Consider the following 19548-nt stretch of genomic DNA (forward strand, 5'->3'; position numbering starts at 1 on the left):
GCCTGCAAAGCTTTCATTAAAAAACTTAATACAATCCTCATCACAATTGTTCTTTGAAAGGAACTGTTTTTCCTCCCTACTTTTTAAAACAGGTGACACTATACCTGGTTCTTTTCCAAAACTTCTTTGAAATGTATTTTACTATTAGGGAAAATGATCTAGTTTCATGATGGTATGAGATTAAATGTAAGGCTTCATAGGTTTTAAAAGAAAGCCTTTCAACATTAAGTTTCTTTTAAATGCTCTATAAGCACACATTAAAAGTTACTCTGCTGATGGATTTGCTTCAGCAGAAATATTAGTGAAATTTATTATTTGTACTAGAAGTCGTTTGATTCTAAGGACGTTGCGAACTATAATTTTTATTGTCAGTTAATCAATTGATTTTTCTAACTATTAGAGTAAGTAAAAAGAAAATAATTTTCAAATACTCAATACTTATATCACTTATTTTAGTGACATGTCTATAAACATTTAATATGTTTATAAAGCTTCAAATAAAATATAAAAAATAACATTTTGCTTGGAATCTACTTCAGAGCAACAACATCCTTTTGGTACAAACCAAAAGGATGGGACATAAAACCTATTTGAAAACTAAAAGAGAAGAATATTGAAGAGATAAAGATGCACATGAAAGGCAAATGAGTTCAATTGATAAAAAAGAATATTAATCTTTTATATCTTGTTTTATCAGAAAAGCAAGCCCTAAATTTTCCTCTTGGAAAGGGTTAAATGCTGATTCCTAGGCCATTAATGTGACAATGCTTTAATTGGAAAAAAGTTTATATGAAGATTTTACAAACAGTAGAAAGGAGTGGGCAGGTAATTTGCTGAAATAGAATTTTTTTTTTTTTTTTTTTTTTTTTTTTTGCGGGTCTGGGGATAGAACCCAGGGGCATTTGACCTCCGAGTTACACCCTCTCCCCTATTTTTTATTCTTTATTTTGAAACCTGGTCTTACTGAGTTGCAAAGGGCCTCACTAAGTAGCCGAGGTTGTCTGCGAACTGCGATCCTCTGATCTCAGCCTCCCGAATGCTGGGATTACAAGCATGCGCCACCTCACCCAGCTTTGAAATAGATTTTAATTGAAGTGACACAAGTCACAATTAATGAACAAAATCTTTTCTTTTAAGTGAAAAATAAAAATAAAAAAATTATACAGCAATTGTTTGAGAAGTTGGAAGCAAATAATGCCATGTGATAATCATAGAGTCATCAAATCAATAAGTAGAACCCATCCTGCTAGATCTTTGGGGGGAAATAAATACATTAGGTTCAAATAGTCTTTGCTTTGAGAAAAATGTATAAAAATAAGTTCTTGAACAATGGAAACAGTTCAATAGCTAATATATCTAAAATTCTCAAGCTTTTGATTTGTGTTTATACTTTGCTTTACTTCATTAGGGCAGAATGCCACTGCACTTCAGTAAAGCATTTCATTTGACTGGTATAGCAAGACTGAGAGTTAAAACAAGAAGTACATTGATAGATAGTGTACATTTTTTTCCTTTTCAGTGGAAGGATTTTAAGTAGAAAATCACTTAAAATAGATTCTCTCCAGTTAGAACTAAATATGACCCTATGATTTCTGATCTGAACAGATGGCTGTTTTTATTCATATACCATACTTTTCATGATGCATAACCAAACTCAGCAAATATACACTCACCATCAAGTAAGATATCTCAAAATAAATTTAAATAACTGTAATATAAAAAGCAGCCATTTCCTTGCATTAATGATTAAATACTTTTAAGAAATAACGTTCTAAAATACAAAAATTTTTTGTCTTCTTGATATATATTTTATTCATGATATTTTTGTTAGAAGTCAAGATCTACTGTAATATATCCTAAATCATATATATTTTATAATGCATCAAATATTATTATTGCCTATGGATACCATGGGACTTCTTTCACATAATGGATTCCAGTCCTCTTACAGAGTTGCATATGAAAATGTTATCAATGAGCTGAGGAATCTGGCATTAATAACTTTGCAACATTATAACAAATAGGTAGTCCTGATGTTTTGTTCTTTTTTAATATATCAAATATATTTCATTGCTTACATTATAGTAGCAGATTGAAAACATCTGCTCACATGCCACCAGTCAACCAGCAGCAGAAAATATCAGCTCATTTTCCAGGGCCGTGCATGTACTAGGGCTATAATCCAGCTGTGGGGGCTGGATATGGGGCCAGATTAATACTCAAGAGCCTTGGAAATGGAAATACTGCTTTCTTGCCAAAGATCAGAACAGTGATAGACTCCATTTGTTCATTTCATTTTCTCTGCTCTTATTCACCATTCAACCTATTAACTTACTTTTCGCCATTCTTTCCTCTCCCTTCCCCTTTACAGCTCCATCACCTGTCATGAGCATTAAGAAAGATCGGACATCCAGAAACAGCATCTCTTTATCGTGGCAAGAGCCTGACCACCCTAACGGGATCATATTGGACTATGAGGTCAAATACTATGAAAAGGTGGGTAAACAATGTTACATGGTGGAATTGTGTAGAGAAAAGACTCTATTTTCTCATAGGCTATGCTTTTGTAAAGAAGCCAGTGATATTGCTAATAAGTGGCAAGAGCTCTATTTAGAACCCTGGCCATATGATTGGTATGATTTATTGCTAGAGGAACATTTAGAAATCATCTTGATAAACACTTGATAAACAAAGATGTCGCTACCAAATGCACATAAATCAATTATGACAATAGATGAGACATTTATCTACTAAGGATTTCATAGTGATTCCTTAGTCGATTGATTAAATTTTCCATAGTTTATTGACTCAAGCATCATTTTCTGAACTTCACATTCCCATGGCTTTTATTGAATGCAGACAGGAACATTGGCATTGATAACCAAAACAATGTGTTATTGAACTGATTGTGAAAAGCTTTTTTGACTCTGGTAAGGGAAATTTAGAAGGTGGATGTGGATGGCCAAATATGTTTCACATCATAAAACTGTGCTTCCATAATGCATTTATAAAAAATAAATACATGGTTACTTATACATAAAATTTAGGTAGTAATATTTCATCAATTTAACACTTATTTCCACTGGTTATAAATTATGGGAAACTTTGAAAGCAAGATATATTCAAATTGTAGCATCCAAGCTAGTTGGATGTATAGGTACTGATATAAACAGAACATATTCGTGTATCTGCTACAGTTTACAAGTATATTAAAATTAATTGTGAGTTTGTATAGAAGTTCACATACAGGATATTTCTGCATACATTACTTGAATATGAGAAGTATGCCAATCTTATAAATGTAGGTAAATAGATTCTTTGGTAAATAGGAAAACAGAGAGTCAATGACAACAGATGAATTTCCCACAGCCTGAGTGCTAATAAGTATTGGCTTCTGTTTTGAATCCTATCAGCCATGATTCTCATTTAGTATGCTTTCCCTTGTATTATGTACTTCCTTCAACAAGAGAATGTAAAAGAAGGTGTAATATATAAACATATTTTTTCATTATATAGTTATTTCCTTTATCAAAGTTAATGTAGTTCACAAATACGATGCCATATTTTTCATACTGTCTTCTCCAGGGAAAGGTATATTTCTTTCATTACAAGCAAGGAAAGCATCATGAATTTCACTGTGCCAAAATCACAGTAGAGATAAATCTCTTCTTAGCTTTCAGTCATCTACTGTGGTAAAGTCAAATATTCATGAAATTGTGGTCCTACATTTTTTAAAGGTGACAACAAATACTGGACAGATATAAAAATACATGTTTTAGCCGCGTGTGGAGGCACACGCTTGTAATCCCCGCGCTGGGGACACGGAGACAGGAGGATCACGCAGGTTCAAAGCCAGCCTTGCTGGTTTAAGAGACCCTGTTTCCAAATAAAAATATAAAATTAAGGGTCTGGGAGTGTAGCTCGAAGGTAGAAGGGTTTCCAGGAACCCCAGTACCACAAAAAAATGTTTTATTGATGATCCAACAAAATAAAAAAATAATTGTGTGCTTTAGTTCAGACTGAATAAGAGGAGAACATGATTAGATCTTTGCAGATTATTCCAAAACACAACTGACCAACATTGGTAACTTCTACAAGAATATAAAAAATAATTCTGAACTTATTTCAAGCTCTGTAAATTGTCTGTAAACAATATTGACAGATGCAGGATAAAATTATTGAATCTGTCTATTATTTTCTAAGAATTTTTAAACATGATGCATATATATTTAATATTATTGTTAATACATGTATATAAATACTTATTTTTAGCATACAGATACAAATTTGAAAATTATTACCAAATATGAGGCTGGGAAATATTTTAACTGTTTGACTACAATTCTAGATTCCTGAAAGCTAGCTTTATTCACTGCTCAACTCCCTCAATATGATGAGGACAGCTGGGCATGGTGGTGCATGCTTGTAATCCTAGCATTTAAGAGGCTGGGACAGGAGGATCTGGGTTCTCGGACAGCCTAGCTACTACTTAGTGAGGTCCTTTGCAACTCAGTGAGAATTTGTTTCAAAATAAAGAATAAAAAATCAGGCTGGGGGTATAACTTGAAGGTAGAATGCCCCTGGATTTCATCCCTAGTCTCACACACACACACACACACACACACACACACAAAAATGATGATAAACATAGGCTGGTTCTAGGTACATACCCAATTAGTTCTTTGATTAAAGGAATAATTCTGCAAGATAAATAAAATTAATTATTCATTAATATAGTAACTCAAATGTTATATATTATATAACCAACATTTTTAGCCAAGTGGTATCTGTAATTATTGTATTACTCTATTTTAGAGGAAAAATAACATTCTGTTCAAATTAAATTTTTTGTGTGTGATATTACTGAGGATGAAACCCTTCTACCTCTGAACTACATTCCCAGACCTATTTTTTATATTTTATTTGGAAACAGGGTTTCTTATGCCAGGGAGTCTGGCTTCGAACCTACACAATCCTCCTGTCTCTGCATCCCAAGCGCGGGAATTACAAATGTGCACCACCATGCCCAACCAAATTCAATTTTAATAAATAAGACTATGCAAAAAGATTTTTAATATTAATTTCCCCAAAAGAGATCTTTTTGGGACTCTTTCTAGATTTTAATCTGAAAATGTTCACATCTACTAAACCACAGTGACTTACATTAAATAAAACACAAATATAATTAGAAAATTAGAGCCACTTGTAAAACCTTGACTCTTTACTTTTAATATTTTAAGATGAATAGAAATATTTTTCTGAGATTCAGTAGGATCTATTAGGTTTAATTCACAGAGACATATTCTTTGTAAGTTTCTCTTGAAATTAGCTAGAACTTTCAGTTCTGACTTTGAAGATAATATATTTTCACTCAGATATTCACTAATTAGTCAGAATGAAACCTAATTTTGCCTTCTTTATGTGCAGCCTAAATCAGAACCTCAAAATCAGTAAGTTCTGGAAATAATTTTATCTTTAAAATATACCTTTATTTTACCCAGAGAGTGAAGTAATTGACATGATTTTTTCATCTGCAATATGCTCTATGTTAACTGTTAAAGATTCACTTATTGTTTTCTTTTGATAGCATTATGAAGATTTGATTTTAACATATTTTGTTTTGTTTTTAACTTCAAAGCAGGAACAAGAGACAAGTTACACAATTTTAAGGGCAAGAGGCACAAATGTTACCATCAATAGCCTCAAGCCTGATACTACATATGTATTCCAAATACGAGCGCGAACTGCAGCTGGATATGGGACCAACAGCCGCAAATTTGAGTTCGAAACCAGCCCAGATTGTATGTATTATTTCATTTAGTGCACTGGGGGTGGGAGAGAAGGCTTTTTCAAAAAGTGTCTAAAGTTTTTTCTTTTTTCTTTTTGAGGTACAGTAGATCAAACCCAGGGGCATTCTACCCCCAAGCTATGTACTCAGCCCTATTTTTTATTCTTTATTTTTTGAAACAGGTCTCCCCGAGTAGCAAAGGACCTCACTATGTAGCTGAGGCTAGCTGAGAACTGTGATCCTCCTGTCTTAGCCTCCAGATTGCTGGGATTCTAAGTGTGAACCAGTTTTTTAACCAAATAAGATACATTGAAAGCTTATTGCTTGGAACCTTTAGTGATTTGAAGAGTGTTGTGTCTACATGATTGTGTTTGTGTGAATGTACAGCTATGTTCTTGCATGCTTTAACAAAGTAGACTTCTAATGCCTGGAATGCCTATGGTTTTTTATTAGCCTTAAATGGCTCTTGAGTGACATTTAATGATAATGCACTTCTAGTGCCTGTTGATCTAGATATTCCAAGTTCATTGAATGATTCAATGAACTACAAACAGTGACTTGCTGATTCTTGAGGATTTTCATTCTTAGCACATACAATCATGAATGATATAGAAAAATAAGGATTTTCTAAAATGTGCTTTACTACTTCATTCATATTAATAAGAAATTTGGATAGCCTGTCCACTTGTCCCCGAAAATGGCTAAAATTTGTCCAAAATTGTCAAATATTTTTCCTGTAGCTTTTTCTTTAAATGCATTTTATGGCATAGCCTTGGTCAATCAAGAACAGGACTTACAAAAATGAACTGTAACTTTTGCAAGGTACTGTGATTCAGATGGTTTCAGAATTTATAAGTTCATGGTAGAAACATGACAATTCTTCTACTTAAAGAAGAGCTGCTAGACCCAAACACATAATTCTATCCTAAAAGTCTTATAATTTTCCTATGATGAAATAAGCATGAAAAAATTCTCTTGAAGTTATTAGAAACAGAACATAAAATGCTGTGGAAGTCCATGTGAACAAAGTTCGCAGTAAGTTAAAAATTCTAGGTAACCCTTAATAATGTGCAATTGCAATTTAGCATTAGTAGTTCTAAGTAATTTTGCAACTTTTAAGTGGTATAAAGTTTCTCCTTTTGAAATGATTACAAATTAAAATTTTCAAATTATAAATGTATATGCTAATTAATAGCAACAACATTTATATTTAATTTAACAGAAAATATCCCAAAACACAGCAGTAAAAAAAGTAAGCATTTATGATATCTTGCAGTAGAAATTAACCATAGTGAGGGATGGGAGGGCCTGATCAGCATTAGGTAAACATTTATTACAATGATGCATATTTTGGAACATTTACCTAATTTTGCAAGTTGTTAATCAGAACTTAACCCTATCTGAGAAGTTAATTTGCAAAATCAACAATAAATTTCAAAACTTCAATATAGGATAAACATTGCAGAGCCGGGTGTGGTGGCGCACACTTGTAATCCAAGTATTCAGGAGGCTGAGACAGGAGGATCTAGGGTTCATGGCCAGCCTCAGCTACTTAGTGAGGTTCTTTGCGACTCAGTGAGACCCTGTTTCAAAATAAAGAATAAAAAATAAGGCTGGGTGTGTAGCTCGGAGGTAGAATGCCTCTGGGTTCCATCCCCAGTATCACAAAAATAAATAAAAAAATAAAAATAAATAAACAAAGCACATTGCATTGTTTGCTAATTTTAGCAACAAAATGATCTGATTTGGTTATGTGCCTTAGATAGCCTCTGAGATTCATATATATTTAGAGCTGATGGGAACTGTAGAGAAGTCCTGGTTTAATTTCATCTTTGACAGAAGACAGAATTCTTTCTCAGATCATGTTACCCTCTCAGTTTCAAAGAGCTTTCTTTTATAAATTGGCTAATCAAATGATATGAATTAAAATTTGATCTTTTTTACAAATTATTATACTCTACAAAATAATAAAAAAAAACACGAGAGTTAGGAGTTATCACTGTATGTTTATGAAACCCTTTTGAAATACTGCCTAAGATGTTTTACAAACTATTCACAAATCTACATCCAATGGTTATAGATGTACAGTTCAAATCCTTTGAGAAGTAGATAAGGAGAGGAATTTCAAGAGCAAGAACTCATAGAAAAATACCTAAGAAGTTAAAAGGGGGTTGCAGAGGTGGACAAACAGAGCCTCAGGCTGGGATGTATGTGTATCATCCATGAAAACAAAATGGTACAGGATCTGAGTTTGAGGCCAGCCTAGGAGACTTAGCAAGACACCATTTCAAAATAAAAATTTTAAAGGCCAGCGATGTAGCTCAGTGGTAAAGCATTTGCCTAGCATTCACAGGGTCCAGGACCATAGGTGCAACCCCAATTATCATAAATTAAAAACTAATAGAAGAAAAAATAAAGAGAGAAGAAAGGGCCTGGGAGGAAGAGCCTTAGACAACAATGCAGCTTTGAGAATCTCTGTCACTCTAATGGGGAAGCCTGATCTCTCATTCTGGGAGTTTTGTATTGGGCAGATTTGCTCAGAGTCGTTTACCCCTGCCCCTGCCCTATTTCATCATTGCGGAGCACACTGACCATCACTGAAGGTTGGGGTGGGTCCTGAACGTGCAGCAGCTGGAGGCTGTCTCTGCTCACTGCCCTCTGGGCAGCAGGGACATCTGAGCAGGCACTCTCCTGACTGCCACAGTGGTGTAAACAGTGGTTCACTAGTGCTACAGAACAAAGTGCTGCGGCAGTTTATATTATGTTGTGCCATCCCGTCACACTCTTAGCTCATTTTTCAGATGCTTAAGAAACTTCCCACTGCTTATTGGCCACATTTCTTTTCTTGTATCATTTAACTACTCCTAGAACTACCTATTTGGAAGAAAATCTTCCAGACTTAGGTGTGAACAGGTTAAAAATACAGTATTGGCTCCTAGATAGTATTCAAATAACTAATCTTGCTTCTTTCTTTTTTTAAAAAAATTTTAATGGTGCATTGTAGTCATACATCTTAATGAAATAAAAGATGGTAGAGTCATACATGCACACATCACCCAATTAGCCCTTACCCAGTTCCTGCCCCATTCCTTCCCCATCCCTCCTTCTCATGCTTGGTTTAGTGATTGACTTTGATATGTTTGTTTAAGGACATCATGTGCTTTATTTCATCACAATTTGTTCACATGTTCAATCAGCATTTACCAGAAGAATAAGCCATGTAAATAAGAGCTTAAAAAAAGGTCTGCCCTAGTCACTGCATATTCTTTAGAAAATCTAGAGGTCAGGATGTTTATGGAGTTTACAGCAGATGAGAGTAGGAATTTATACAGGAAATTGATCCTAAATGGTTTTACATGCCCTGGTATTAAAATGAGCATTTCCTCTCTGGGGTTCTTGTCTACAAAGTAGGAAAAATGACACAGTCCTCAGAAAGGTGAGTGAAGAGTTTACTGTAAAGAAAACAGGGAAGGGAAACAGAGGCAGAACACCCTTTCAGTCAGTGGGACGGCTGCATCATGGACAGTACTAGGGAGTAGCCCCAACAACACATCAATTGCAAACTGCTTTCTCCCAAAGTCCATACAATCTGCTGGAAGAGAAGTGCAGGGCACTGGTCAGCCTTGATGTACAGTAGACGCCCTCTGGTCACAACCTGAGAGTTGTCTGGGCTGGAGGCCATCAATTATACACTGCTTCTCCTCAAAGCCAAAGCAACATGCTAAAGAAGAAAGATCCCAAAAGGGACAGATTCCTGAGTGGGAAAAGCCAACTAGAGTGGCTGGTCTAGAAATTTTTGTACTTCTGAGTTTCCTTTTCCAGTTGGGGTCTCAGAGGCAGTTTTCTCAGCTTTGCATAGTGCACTTTCATAGCGTCTCCCTTTGAGTTTCCTTCTCTCCGTTGGGGTTCCAGATGCTATTTTCTGGACTCTCCTGGAATTGTTCTCAGCAGGAACAACTGGAATTTTCTGAAACTCTGGTCACTTTCAGGAGGCATTTGATCTCATCGTCACATTTCAGGAGTTTTGGAAGTTAGCATCTGTTGTCTCAGGAAGTAAAATTTTTCTACTGTGGCCCTCTAGCCCTTTCTGCCTATTTTTTTTTTCTACCTCCTCAGTGTGGAATTTGCATTTAGTCCCAAAAGTCAGAACCATGCCAAATTTTATGCATGGGAATAACGGGTCACATTCACAATGGAGAAGGAGCATTTGGCATACTACACGATAGGAAAAGCATGCAAATAGATGCCAACTGGGGAATTCTCATTACAATCCAGAAGTGAAAGGAAGATATAAAATAATAATATTTAAGAAGGTTTGATGATTTAATATAGAAGGATTGAAAGAGGGAGAGAGCATGGTGTCTTCATATTTATGGTCCTTAAAGTTGCGAGCTGGAACCAACATTATCACTATCACCTGCAACATCATAGGAAATGTACAATCTCAGCCCCACTCCAGACTAACAGAAACTGGCTTTTCCAAAAGAGTTCCAAATGGTTTGTGTACATTAAAGTCCATTAAACTTTAAAAAGCATGCTGGATGAAGAGTCAGCAAACTTTTCTGTAATAGGTCACATAAATATTTTATTCTTTGTGTACATATATTCTTTGTTGCTGCTGTTCAATCTAGCATAGACTCAGTCATACAGAAACAAATATTAGAACTGTTTCAATAAAATTTTGCTTATAGAAACAAAACTTTTAATTTTATAAAATTTTTGTCTCCAAATTTTGTTCATTTGACTTTGTACAATCATTTAAAAAGGAAAGTCATTCTAAGCTCACAAGCTATGGAAAAACTGATGGCAAGCCAGATGTGACTCCTGGGTCATGTTTGCTGACCTTTTTGCTAGCTATGAATAAATGAAGTCATTTATAAATAGAGGGACTACAGAGAAAGCTTTTGGTGATATGTGTCAAGGCTTATCAGACATCACTCTTTTATTTTTCTTTTAATTTAAACTTTCACTTTCAACAGGTTAATAATAATTATATATTTACGTACTTCTGAGTCTCCTTTTCCAGTTGAGGTCTCAGAGGCAATTTTCTGGGATTTGCATAGTATACTTGCATAGTGTCTTTCTTTGAGACTCCTTCTTTCTATTGGGGTTCCAGATGCTATTTTCTGAATGTTCCTGGAACTGCTTATCAGTAGGAACAACTGGAAATATATATTATATATATTATATATATGATATATAATATATATTATATATAATAGTGTTATGTTGAAGACATATGCATTATGAAGTGACTAGAACAAGCTAGTTAAATTTCTATCACCTTGCATACTTATCATTTATGCAATGAGCACATTTAAAATATATACTAGATTATTATTAACTATGGCCACTTTGCTTTTTCAAATAGACTTTTTGAAAATGTACTACTCTGGTATAGCTGGAACTGTGTACCCCTTAGTTTCTCTCCATTCTCATCCCCTCCTCAGCCTCAGGTAGCCAAGGCTCCTCTCTAATTCTAACCATTGAACTGTTTTGTTTTTAAAATTTTCACATAAATAAGATTATGAGTTATTTGTCTTTCTATAGTTCTTTTATTTCACTTAACACAATATCCTCCAGGCTCATCTATATTGATGTAAATGTGAAACCACATTTTAAGCAAGTATAGAGAGTGGAGGCAAAACAAGTTTAAAAGGCTTTTGTGGTTGTGTACTGGGTAATCTTTACCTGTTCTCTAGGTTCGTTTGACAACTTCTCATTAATCCAATTAGTTTCTTGTTAAGGATGACAGAAAAAAAAAAACAATCCAGCACATTTTACTCAATAGTCATTGAAGTAGTGTTGACTGGAAATGTGGAAACAGAATTTCCAATAAGATACTACTTTAACTTACGAATTTGGTAGAACTTTACTTGTTAAATGCAAGTTTCATTTGTGAATTTGTTGGAAAGTATGGGAAATGTCTTTTTATTATGCTAAATGAAGGATTCTTTCAATATTGTATCAATCATTACATTTCAAGTAAAAGCAGAATACAGGACTTCATTTATGAGCTCTGGCCTGCCAATTTTAGTCATGTGGTGGTGATGTCTGTTCTTTTCTTATTTTCCCATGCCACCTCACAGCTTTCTCCATCTCTGGTGAAAATAGCCAGGTGGTGATGATCGCCATCTCAGCGGCAGTGGCAATTATTCTCCTCACTGTTGTTGTATATGTTTTGATCGGGAGGTGAGTTCATTCGCTTCTGTATCATTTATTTCTATTATCGCTTTCACTGCTGCCCTCAAATGTTATTAAAATTTTGTGTGTTCAATAAGTTCCTCTAAACAACTAACAACTTTTCTGCTTGTATTCTGAATCTTTCTTATTTTTCTTTCTTTTTCTTTTTCCTCTTTTATTAGCTTTAATTTTTTTCTCCATTAATTTCTTCTTCCTCCCCCCTAGTGCATAACACTTCTTTCTTCTGACCCCACTCCTGGCTTCTACCTTCTTTTTCCAATTATCCCCTCACTCTTCTAATAACCCTAGATTTCCTTGACACTTTCTCACTCAAAACCCTGGTAACACTGCAAAGCACTAATCATTACCAATGGAAACTTCACTCTTTATTCATTCTAACAGTAGTTGTTAAAAATACTATAAACACATTCTAAGGCCATTATAAAAACTGAGCTGGAGGGGTCTGCACAGTGGGGAATGCTCTATATCCCTCCTCATTAAGCAGCCTGCCAGAGTCCCCAGAAAAAGAAAGAGGATTTAGAAATGTGAAGTCAATAAACTTTCACTAAAGCATTTAATTGTTTGGGGAAAAACAGCTTTATTTTTTGGGCCTTGCATATCCCGAACATAGATAATTGTTTTAACTCTATTTTCCTTATGTGTTCTGTTCCCTGATTTACCTCTAGGTTCTGTGGCTATAACAAGTCAAAACATGGTGCAGATGAAAAAAGACTTCACTTTGGGAATGGGCACTGTGAGTTTCCAAACTTTGTTTTAACATTTTAGTTTTTACAGTTGATTTATAATTGGATAGCTTCCCCTTGACAAAGAGAAATCGAAAATAGTTTTATGGGAAAAATTGAGTAAATTAAATTTATTTTAGAAGAAGGAGGAAATTCATGGCCTTGCATTAAACAGTGTTTACATGGTTGCATTTCAGCATTCTTAAGTTAAAGCGAAGGGTAACCTGTGGCTTATATTCAAATAATGCACATGATGAGCAGTCCCAACTGTAGTCAGCTCCGCGTGGCTGAAATTCAAAGCGTGTCTTCAATTTCCTTATTACTATTCCTTTGCTAAAATCTAAATAGGAGACTTTTCTAAAACTGCCAAATAAATATAAACAGCCCCTGTTTATGTCAAATGCCTTACTCCATTTTGTCAACCAAGCAAGAAAAAGCTTTAGAATAAACTGTTTACTTTGGAGTTACATGATAGCCAACTGGTAGTAAAGCCAGCTCTTTTTCTCCCCATTTTAGTACCAACCAATTTCACCTCTTTTCATATTTTCTAAAAGAAATATTCTCTTAGGTAACAAAGTATTTACGTCTATGAAAAAAAAGACTCATTTTTTTTTTCCTTCTGGTGAGACAAATCATTCCAGGTGTTTTGCTTTTCCAAACTATGGCTCAGTTCAGTGTGGCAATTACTAATCAGAGACCTTAAAAGGAATAACATGTTCTCATAGCAGGAAATTAGTATAAAGACTGTACTCACGCTCATGTGCTCTAAAATATCTTACTACAACTAATGTAGTCTTGTAAGCATTACTTCCTTTGGCATTGACTATTGCCTTCTAAAATTACTTTCAAATCAACATGATACTTCCTATAAACCATTGGATTTTTATCTAAAAATGATAACTTTGGTTATAACTCAAGTAGAAAAAATTGATTACTTGTTGCTAACATATAGGAAGCATAAAATAGCTTGCAAAGAAGGAAAAGAAAAGCAAGTTTTCTAAAATGTAAGTTGATGAGAGATGGAAACAGTACAACAGTTTGCAGAATCATGGTTTGTTTTGTCCATCTCCTGCAGAGCAAGTATGGAATGATGCACAAAAAAGTCACGGTATGACTCTTTTAGAATCAGTATCACATCGATGCAGATTACTTATATAACCTACTCGAAAGTCTCAGAAGTGTCCATGAATGAGCTACAGGATACTTGTCTTCCTTTTCTTTTCATGAGCTCAAATAAAACCGTGTCACAATCTTCATGCATAAATTAGAGCAGTTATGCCCTTGTGCATTAAAAGCTTCTTCGTAAAGTTGGACAGTTGAAGCACATATTGTCACTGCAGCAAGACCATGCCGATTCAGTTATTTTTATGGGAATCATAAGTCTATCGACAAGAAATATCTATAAATTTCAGTGTGCCAATTGTTATGCAGGTTCTTGTATCTTTCAGTCTATTTTGCTGTGGGTTTTCATTGTGGGGTTTGTTGAAATCTTAAGATTTTTTTTTCAAATATACGACGTCCTTATAATAGACAAAAACAAAAAGGAAATGCGTTTTATCCTAGGTTCAAAAACATAAAGTAACTTATATGCATCTAATAAACTTTCTGCCTCTTAATACTACAGCTGGTTTATTTCAGACCATGTATTTGGTATTACTTTAAAAGGCTCTTGCTATGAATTATTCCCTCCAGCCTTGTTACAAATCCTATAATATTGCTTCAAAAGGAAAGAAATGTGTTTCACCTACTAAGATCCTGTCCCTTTCCCCTTTCTGGCTGGACCTTTTTATATTTTTTGCTCTCCTTAGGGCAACTCATGCTGGTAAAATGGAAATGTAAATTATTGTGTTTGCACAGAACGAGCTGTAAAGTAGCACAGCTTAACACGTGTGCATGTGTTTATTATCTGGTTTTCATGACAGAGCCCAGTTACTCTGCATGTTGTCCTTAATTATTGGTGTGAAGGGATTATGTGCCTTGCAGCCTGAATCTCCTGAGTCCTGGAACCTCTGGGGTGAGCAGTTAAAAGCCAGCAGCCAAAGCTCCCACAGTGAACAGACCATTTTACTTAAGGGGGAGGAATGTGTTTATATTTGTAATTTCCCTCTCAAATGTTATGTGGATGGAAAAGAAAATTACCATATTTTAATTAGTAAAACTGAATATGATTGATTTGGGGGGAAATGAATATCTAACTTTCAGATTATTTAGTAATACAGATTATTCTCTGCGGCTGACTGTTACTGAAGTGTAATTCTAATATTTGAAGGCTTTAAAAAGGCAGGGCTTATGTAAAATATTTGAGGTAAACTGCTGAGAAATTCTTTAATATTTTTTGTTAATTGTCATGCCAGAAACCTCCCTCAAATTGGTTTTCTGATTTTCAGCTAGGTCAAACATTTGTTTAAAAAAATCAATTGACCTTAATTTTTTTTTCTTTTTTTAAATTTTATTTTATTGGTGCACTGTATTCATACATCATAGTGGGATACAAACTTTTGTAGACATACATGCACACATCGCCCAGTCAGCCCCCACCCAATCCCAACCCCATTCTCTCCCCATCCCTCCTTCCCATGCTTGGCTTAGTAGTTGACATCTAGTATTATAGCAATTTATCCAAAATTAAAAATGATAATCTCACATAACAGTTTCATTTGTCTGATACCAAGCATTTGATGATTTAAAGATAGCATTTCAATATTTCTTTTTGCTTTCTTTCTTACTAGAGCATATTTTTTTCTGTTTTTTAGGTGAAACTATCATATATTTATATATTTATTTTTCAGAAAAAAAATCGATCCTAATATGGAATATGAATTCTAGATACCCAAAACGATCTTGAAAAAGAACAAAGCTAGCAGATATATATTTTCTGATTTCAAACCATATAAAGCTACAATAATTGAAACAGTGTAGTACTGTTCTAAAGGCAGATATATAGACCATTGGAGTTAAATACAAGCCTAGAGCTAAATTCTTCCCTATATTGTCAAGTTATTTTTGACAAGGTTTCCACGAACATTTGGTGGTGGAAATAATAATCTTTTAACTAAATATTGTTGAAAAATAATAATTACATGGAAAAGAATAAAATTGGTCCTTTACCTAATCCCATATACAAGTATTAACTCAAAATAGATAAAAGACCTAAATATAAATCTTAAGACTATAAACTTTTAGGAGAAAATCTGGGTCATAAAACCTCACAACATTGAAATTGGCAGTGATTTCTTGGATATGATTTCAATGGCACAGGCAACAGAAGAATATACAAACTCCCTAAAAAATAAAAGAAAATATTGTATATCCAAAGACAATGTAAACAGAGTTAAAAGTTACTAATAGAATTGGATAAAATATTTCCAAATGCTATATCTGAAGGTATATTAATATTCCAACTAGAAATCCTAAAAATTAACAACAATAAAGGCAAACAATACAACTTAGAGATAGGTAAAAGACTAACATAAATAATGAATCTCCACAGATAACCAATCTTAGTTGTCTGTTGGATGGAAACTCTTGTTTCTCTGGTTCTGGTGAGTGTTACCTATTTCTTCTTTGTAGTTAATCTCTTTGAGTATTTTCTCTAGTGCTGGTTTTGAAGACATAAATTCCTTCAGTTTCTGTTTGTCATGGAAGCTTCTTATTTCTCCATCTAATTTGATAGAAAGTTTTGCTGGATAGGAAATTTTTGGCTGGAAGTTGTTTTCTTTCAGAGTTTGGAATATGTTACTCCAAGCCCTTCTGGCTCTCATGACTTGGTTTGGGAAGTCTGGAGTGATTCTAATTGGTTTGCCTCTGAATGTCACTTGGCCCTTTGTTTTTGTTGCCTTTAAGATTCTCTGCTTGGCTTCCACATTGGTCATTTTGACAATTATATGGCGTGGGGATCCTCTTCTCCGATCCTGTCTAAAGGGAGCTCTATAAGTTTCCTGGATCTGTGTATCAACCTCTTGCTCTATATTTGGAAAATTTTCTGCTATTACTTCCTTGAAGAGATTGTTGATCCCTTTGGTATCACTTTCTTTTCCCTCCTCTATTCCAATTATTCTTAGGTTAGCTCTCTTAAAATGGGCCCATATTTCTTCAATGTCAGATTCCTGCTGTTGGATATTTTTTTCTAGATTAGAAACTATGCATTCATTTTTGGATTGCTCATCTTCTAAGAGCGAGATTCTGTTCCCCATGTGGTCTAATCGGTTGTTTGTGCTTTGAATTGAGGCCTTTACTTCATTAATTGCATCCTTTATCTCTTTTTGGCTCTCTCTGAGTTCTTTTCGAAGCACCTCTATTATTTCTACAGTTATTTTCCTGATTTGATCTTCTAGAAATCTCTGATTTTCTGTTTTATCAGGTTCTGATGTTGTGGGGTTGTGCACATTCATTACTCCAGTGTTATTCCTCTTTCCCATGATTTCGGAGGTTTGTGCCTTTTCTGGGTTCTTCCCTTGGGTCACTATGGCTTCACTTAAGGTGCTCTGGATCTCGAGTCTGTATTATCTCAGACCCCACTACTCCTTTACTGGGTTGTATCACAGAGTCTCCGACCCAGGGAGTCGATAGAGGCTGCTTTAACTATGGGGGGTGCCAGGTTGCACGTTCTCCTATGGTGTGATATCTCTGCCACCACCACTCCCTCACTGGGTCAAGTCCCAGGAGGCCCAATACTGCGATTTCTCCTCTGTGGCCCGCAATTTGACTCACTGTTCTTGAGTACGCAGATGTAGCTGTACTGGACTCGTTGAATTCGCTGCTGCTGCCGCCGGTGGCAATATGGCGCCTTTGCCACGCCCTCGGCCATGAGGCTGGCGTATTTTTTCTTCTCTGGTTTTGATTTCCACTCTGAATCCCTGCAGCGTGTGCTGAGCTCAGCCACTGGGAGCTTTAAATGCTGTCTGCGCCGAAAGATCCCGCCTGGCTGTTCCGCAGCAGCTCACCTGGCTTGCTGTAGCCGTCCGTTGAGTTCGCCGCTGCCGCCGGCAGTATGGCGCTGCTGCCGCGTCCTCGGGCGCGTGTGTCTCCTCTGTGGCCCTGAGCTCTGTTCTCAGTCCGCTTTCTCTCTGGATCCTGGTGGGTTTTTTGTTTTTCTGGTGATGGTGTTTTCTGGCTATGAAAGGCGCTCTTTTTGTGGTAATGGAGATTGGTTGTTAGCGGGACTCTTAAGCCCCGCTTTTCTCGGTCGCCATCTTCCCGGAAGTCCTGACCTTAATTTTAAAGTGTCAGTGATTTTTTTTTATTTAGGAATGCTAGATTTCCTAAACAAGCGGATGAAAATTAAGATATAACAGGTTCATTAGTCTGAAGTAAGTCTTCACTAAAGTGTAAAGATAGTGACTAATCAAAAACATTCTGAAGAGACTCTACTTCCCAACATATTTTAGTAACTCCAGTTAATTTTATAGTTTTTCTTACCCCAAAGCAAGACATATATGATAGCTTCCCATAGTCTATTTTTTTTCTGTTTTGTTTTAAGAGTAAAGTGTTTCATTACTGATGGTTAGAAGTCATTTCAGTGTAGTAAAAAGTGCAATCAACCTCTATGATCGCGATTCTTCCATTTGCTTTTATAGAAAGGAATAATGTTTACACGTGCTTTAGTCAGCTTTTTGTTTTTATGACAAAATACCCGAGACAATCAACTGACAGGAAGTAAGATTTATTCTGGCTCACGGTTGCAGATGTTTCAGTCCACGGTGGGCTGAACTCATTATTTTCCGGTTGGTGATGGGGCAGAGGATCATGGCAGGAGGGCCTGGAGGAACACGGATATTCATGTCATAGCAGTTGGGTGGCAGAAAGAGAAGAAAGGGCTGAGAATCAGATACACTCCTTAAAGGCATGCCCCACTGGCCAGCCTCTTCCAAATGGGTCCAGATGATACATTCTTACATAGTCTTTGTCTTAGGGAGTAGAAGAATGAAATCTGCAAACATTAGGAAAATGAAAGTAGAAGGTTTACGCTGAAGGAGCAAGCATGCAGAAAGGCAGACCACCCCTAGGGTCTTTGGCAGACTCCAGAGTCCAGCAGGGCCTTCTTACACTGCCCAAGTGTAGCCCGAGTGTAGCCCAGGTCATACACTATCAGTTTCACACTGCCTCTCCCCAAAGTCCACTGGATCCACCGGACAGCGTAGCAGAGCTACATTATATATAATTTATATATGTAATATTTGAATCTTCTTTGGATAGACATTAGCCAATAAAAAAACCACTTTTTTATCATGTTTCTCTTGACTTAGTTAATTTGACATCTATGGCATTTAATTCCTGAAGTCATGAGACTGTTCTGCATGGTTGTTCCCTGTCTGCATGTAGCTACAGCCCAGGTCTCTAAGTTGATTACATAGATCTTTGGTTCCTGACATCCTGGCTCCATTCCTCCACACTTATTTGTGTTTAAATCTGAAGAACAACATGAAACAACCTTCTTTCTTGGAGAAATGATGGGACTGGATTTTGTTTTTTCTTAATCTTTATCTCCTGATAGTTGCCTTCTCTTGATGCCTTCCCAATAGGTAACTCCTCACAGGCTCTTAACTCCTGTTAAGTATTCATGGTCCCTGCTAAAAGCAATAGTATCAATGTTACCAAGATTAAGAGCACGATTAATTTTATTAGTAGATATATTATGGGACTTCATTGTAATTTTCCTTAAACTTAGAGTATGCTTATTAAATTTAATTGATCTTCTTTTTAAAGATTTAGTTTTCTTTTGGAGAAAGTTAGTATATTAAGTATTCCAAATCATCTTTAATGTGAGTTACTTTTCCAAATGATAGAAATTTTATTAATACTGAATAAAATCTGAAATGATTCGCCTGTTTCATT

General features: G+C 35.5%; 1 protein-coding gene across 2 annotated transcripts in view; it reads left to right on the plus strand.

Moving 5' to 3' along the window:
• Positions 1-19548, plus strand: part of EPHA3 (EPH receptor A3) — a gene marked incomplete at both ends in the record, with an annotated part of 395618 nt that overhangs the window by 297644 nt on the left and 78426 nt on the right. The window contains 4 exons of one of the 2 annotated variants that reach the window (XM_080696115.1): positions 2372-2496; positions 5639-5801; positions 11878-11980; positions 12658-12725. In XM_080696115.1, the coding sequence (XP_080552241.1) occupies positions 2372-2496; positions 5639-5801; positions 11878-11980; positions 12658-12725 (459 nt within the window). The remainder of the gene's footprint in view (positions 1-2371; positions 2497-5638; positions 5802-11877; positions 11981-12657; positions 12726-19548) is intronic. The other variant, XM_080696116.1, reaches the window with a different exon arrangement.

The sequence above is a fragment of the Muscardinus avellanarius genome (assembly GCF_963383645.1).
Source record: "Muscardinus avellanarius genome assembly, chromosome: 5".
Classification (NCBI taxonomy): domain Eukaryota; kingdom Metazoa; phylum Chordata; class Mammalia; order Rodentia; family Gliridae; genus Muscardinus; species Muscardinus avellanarius.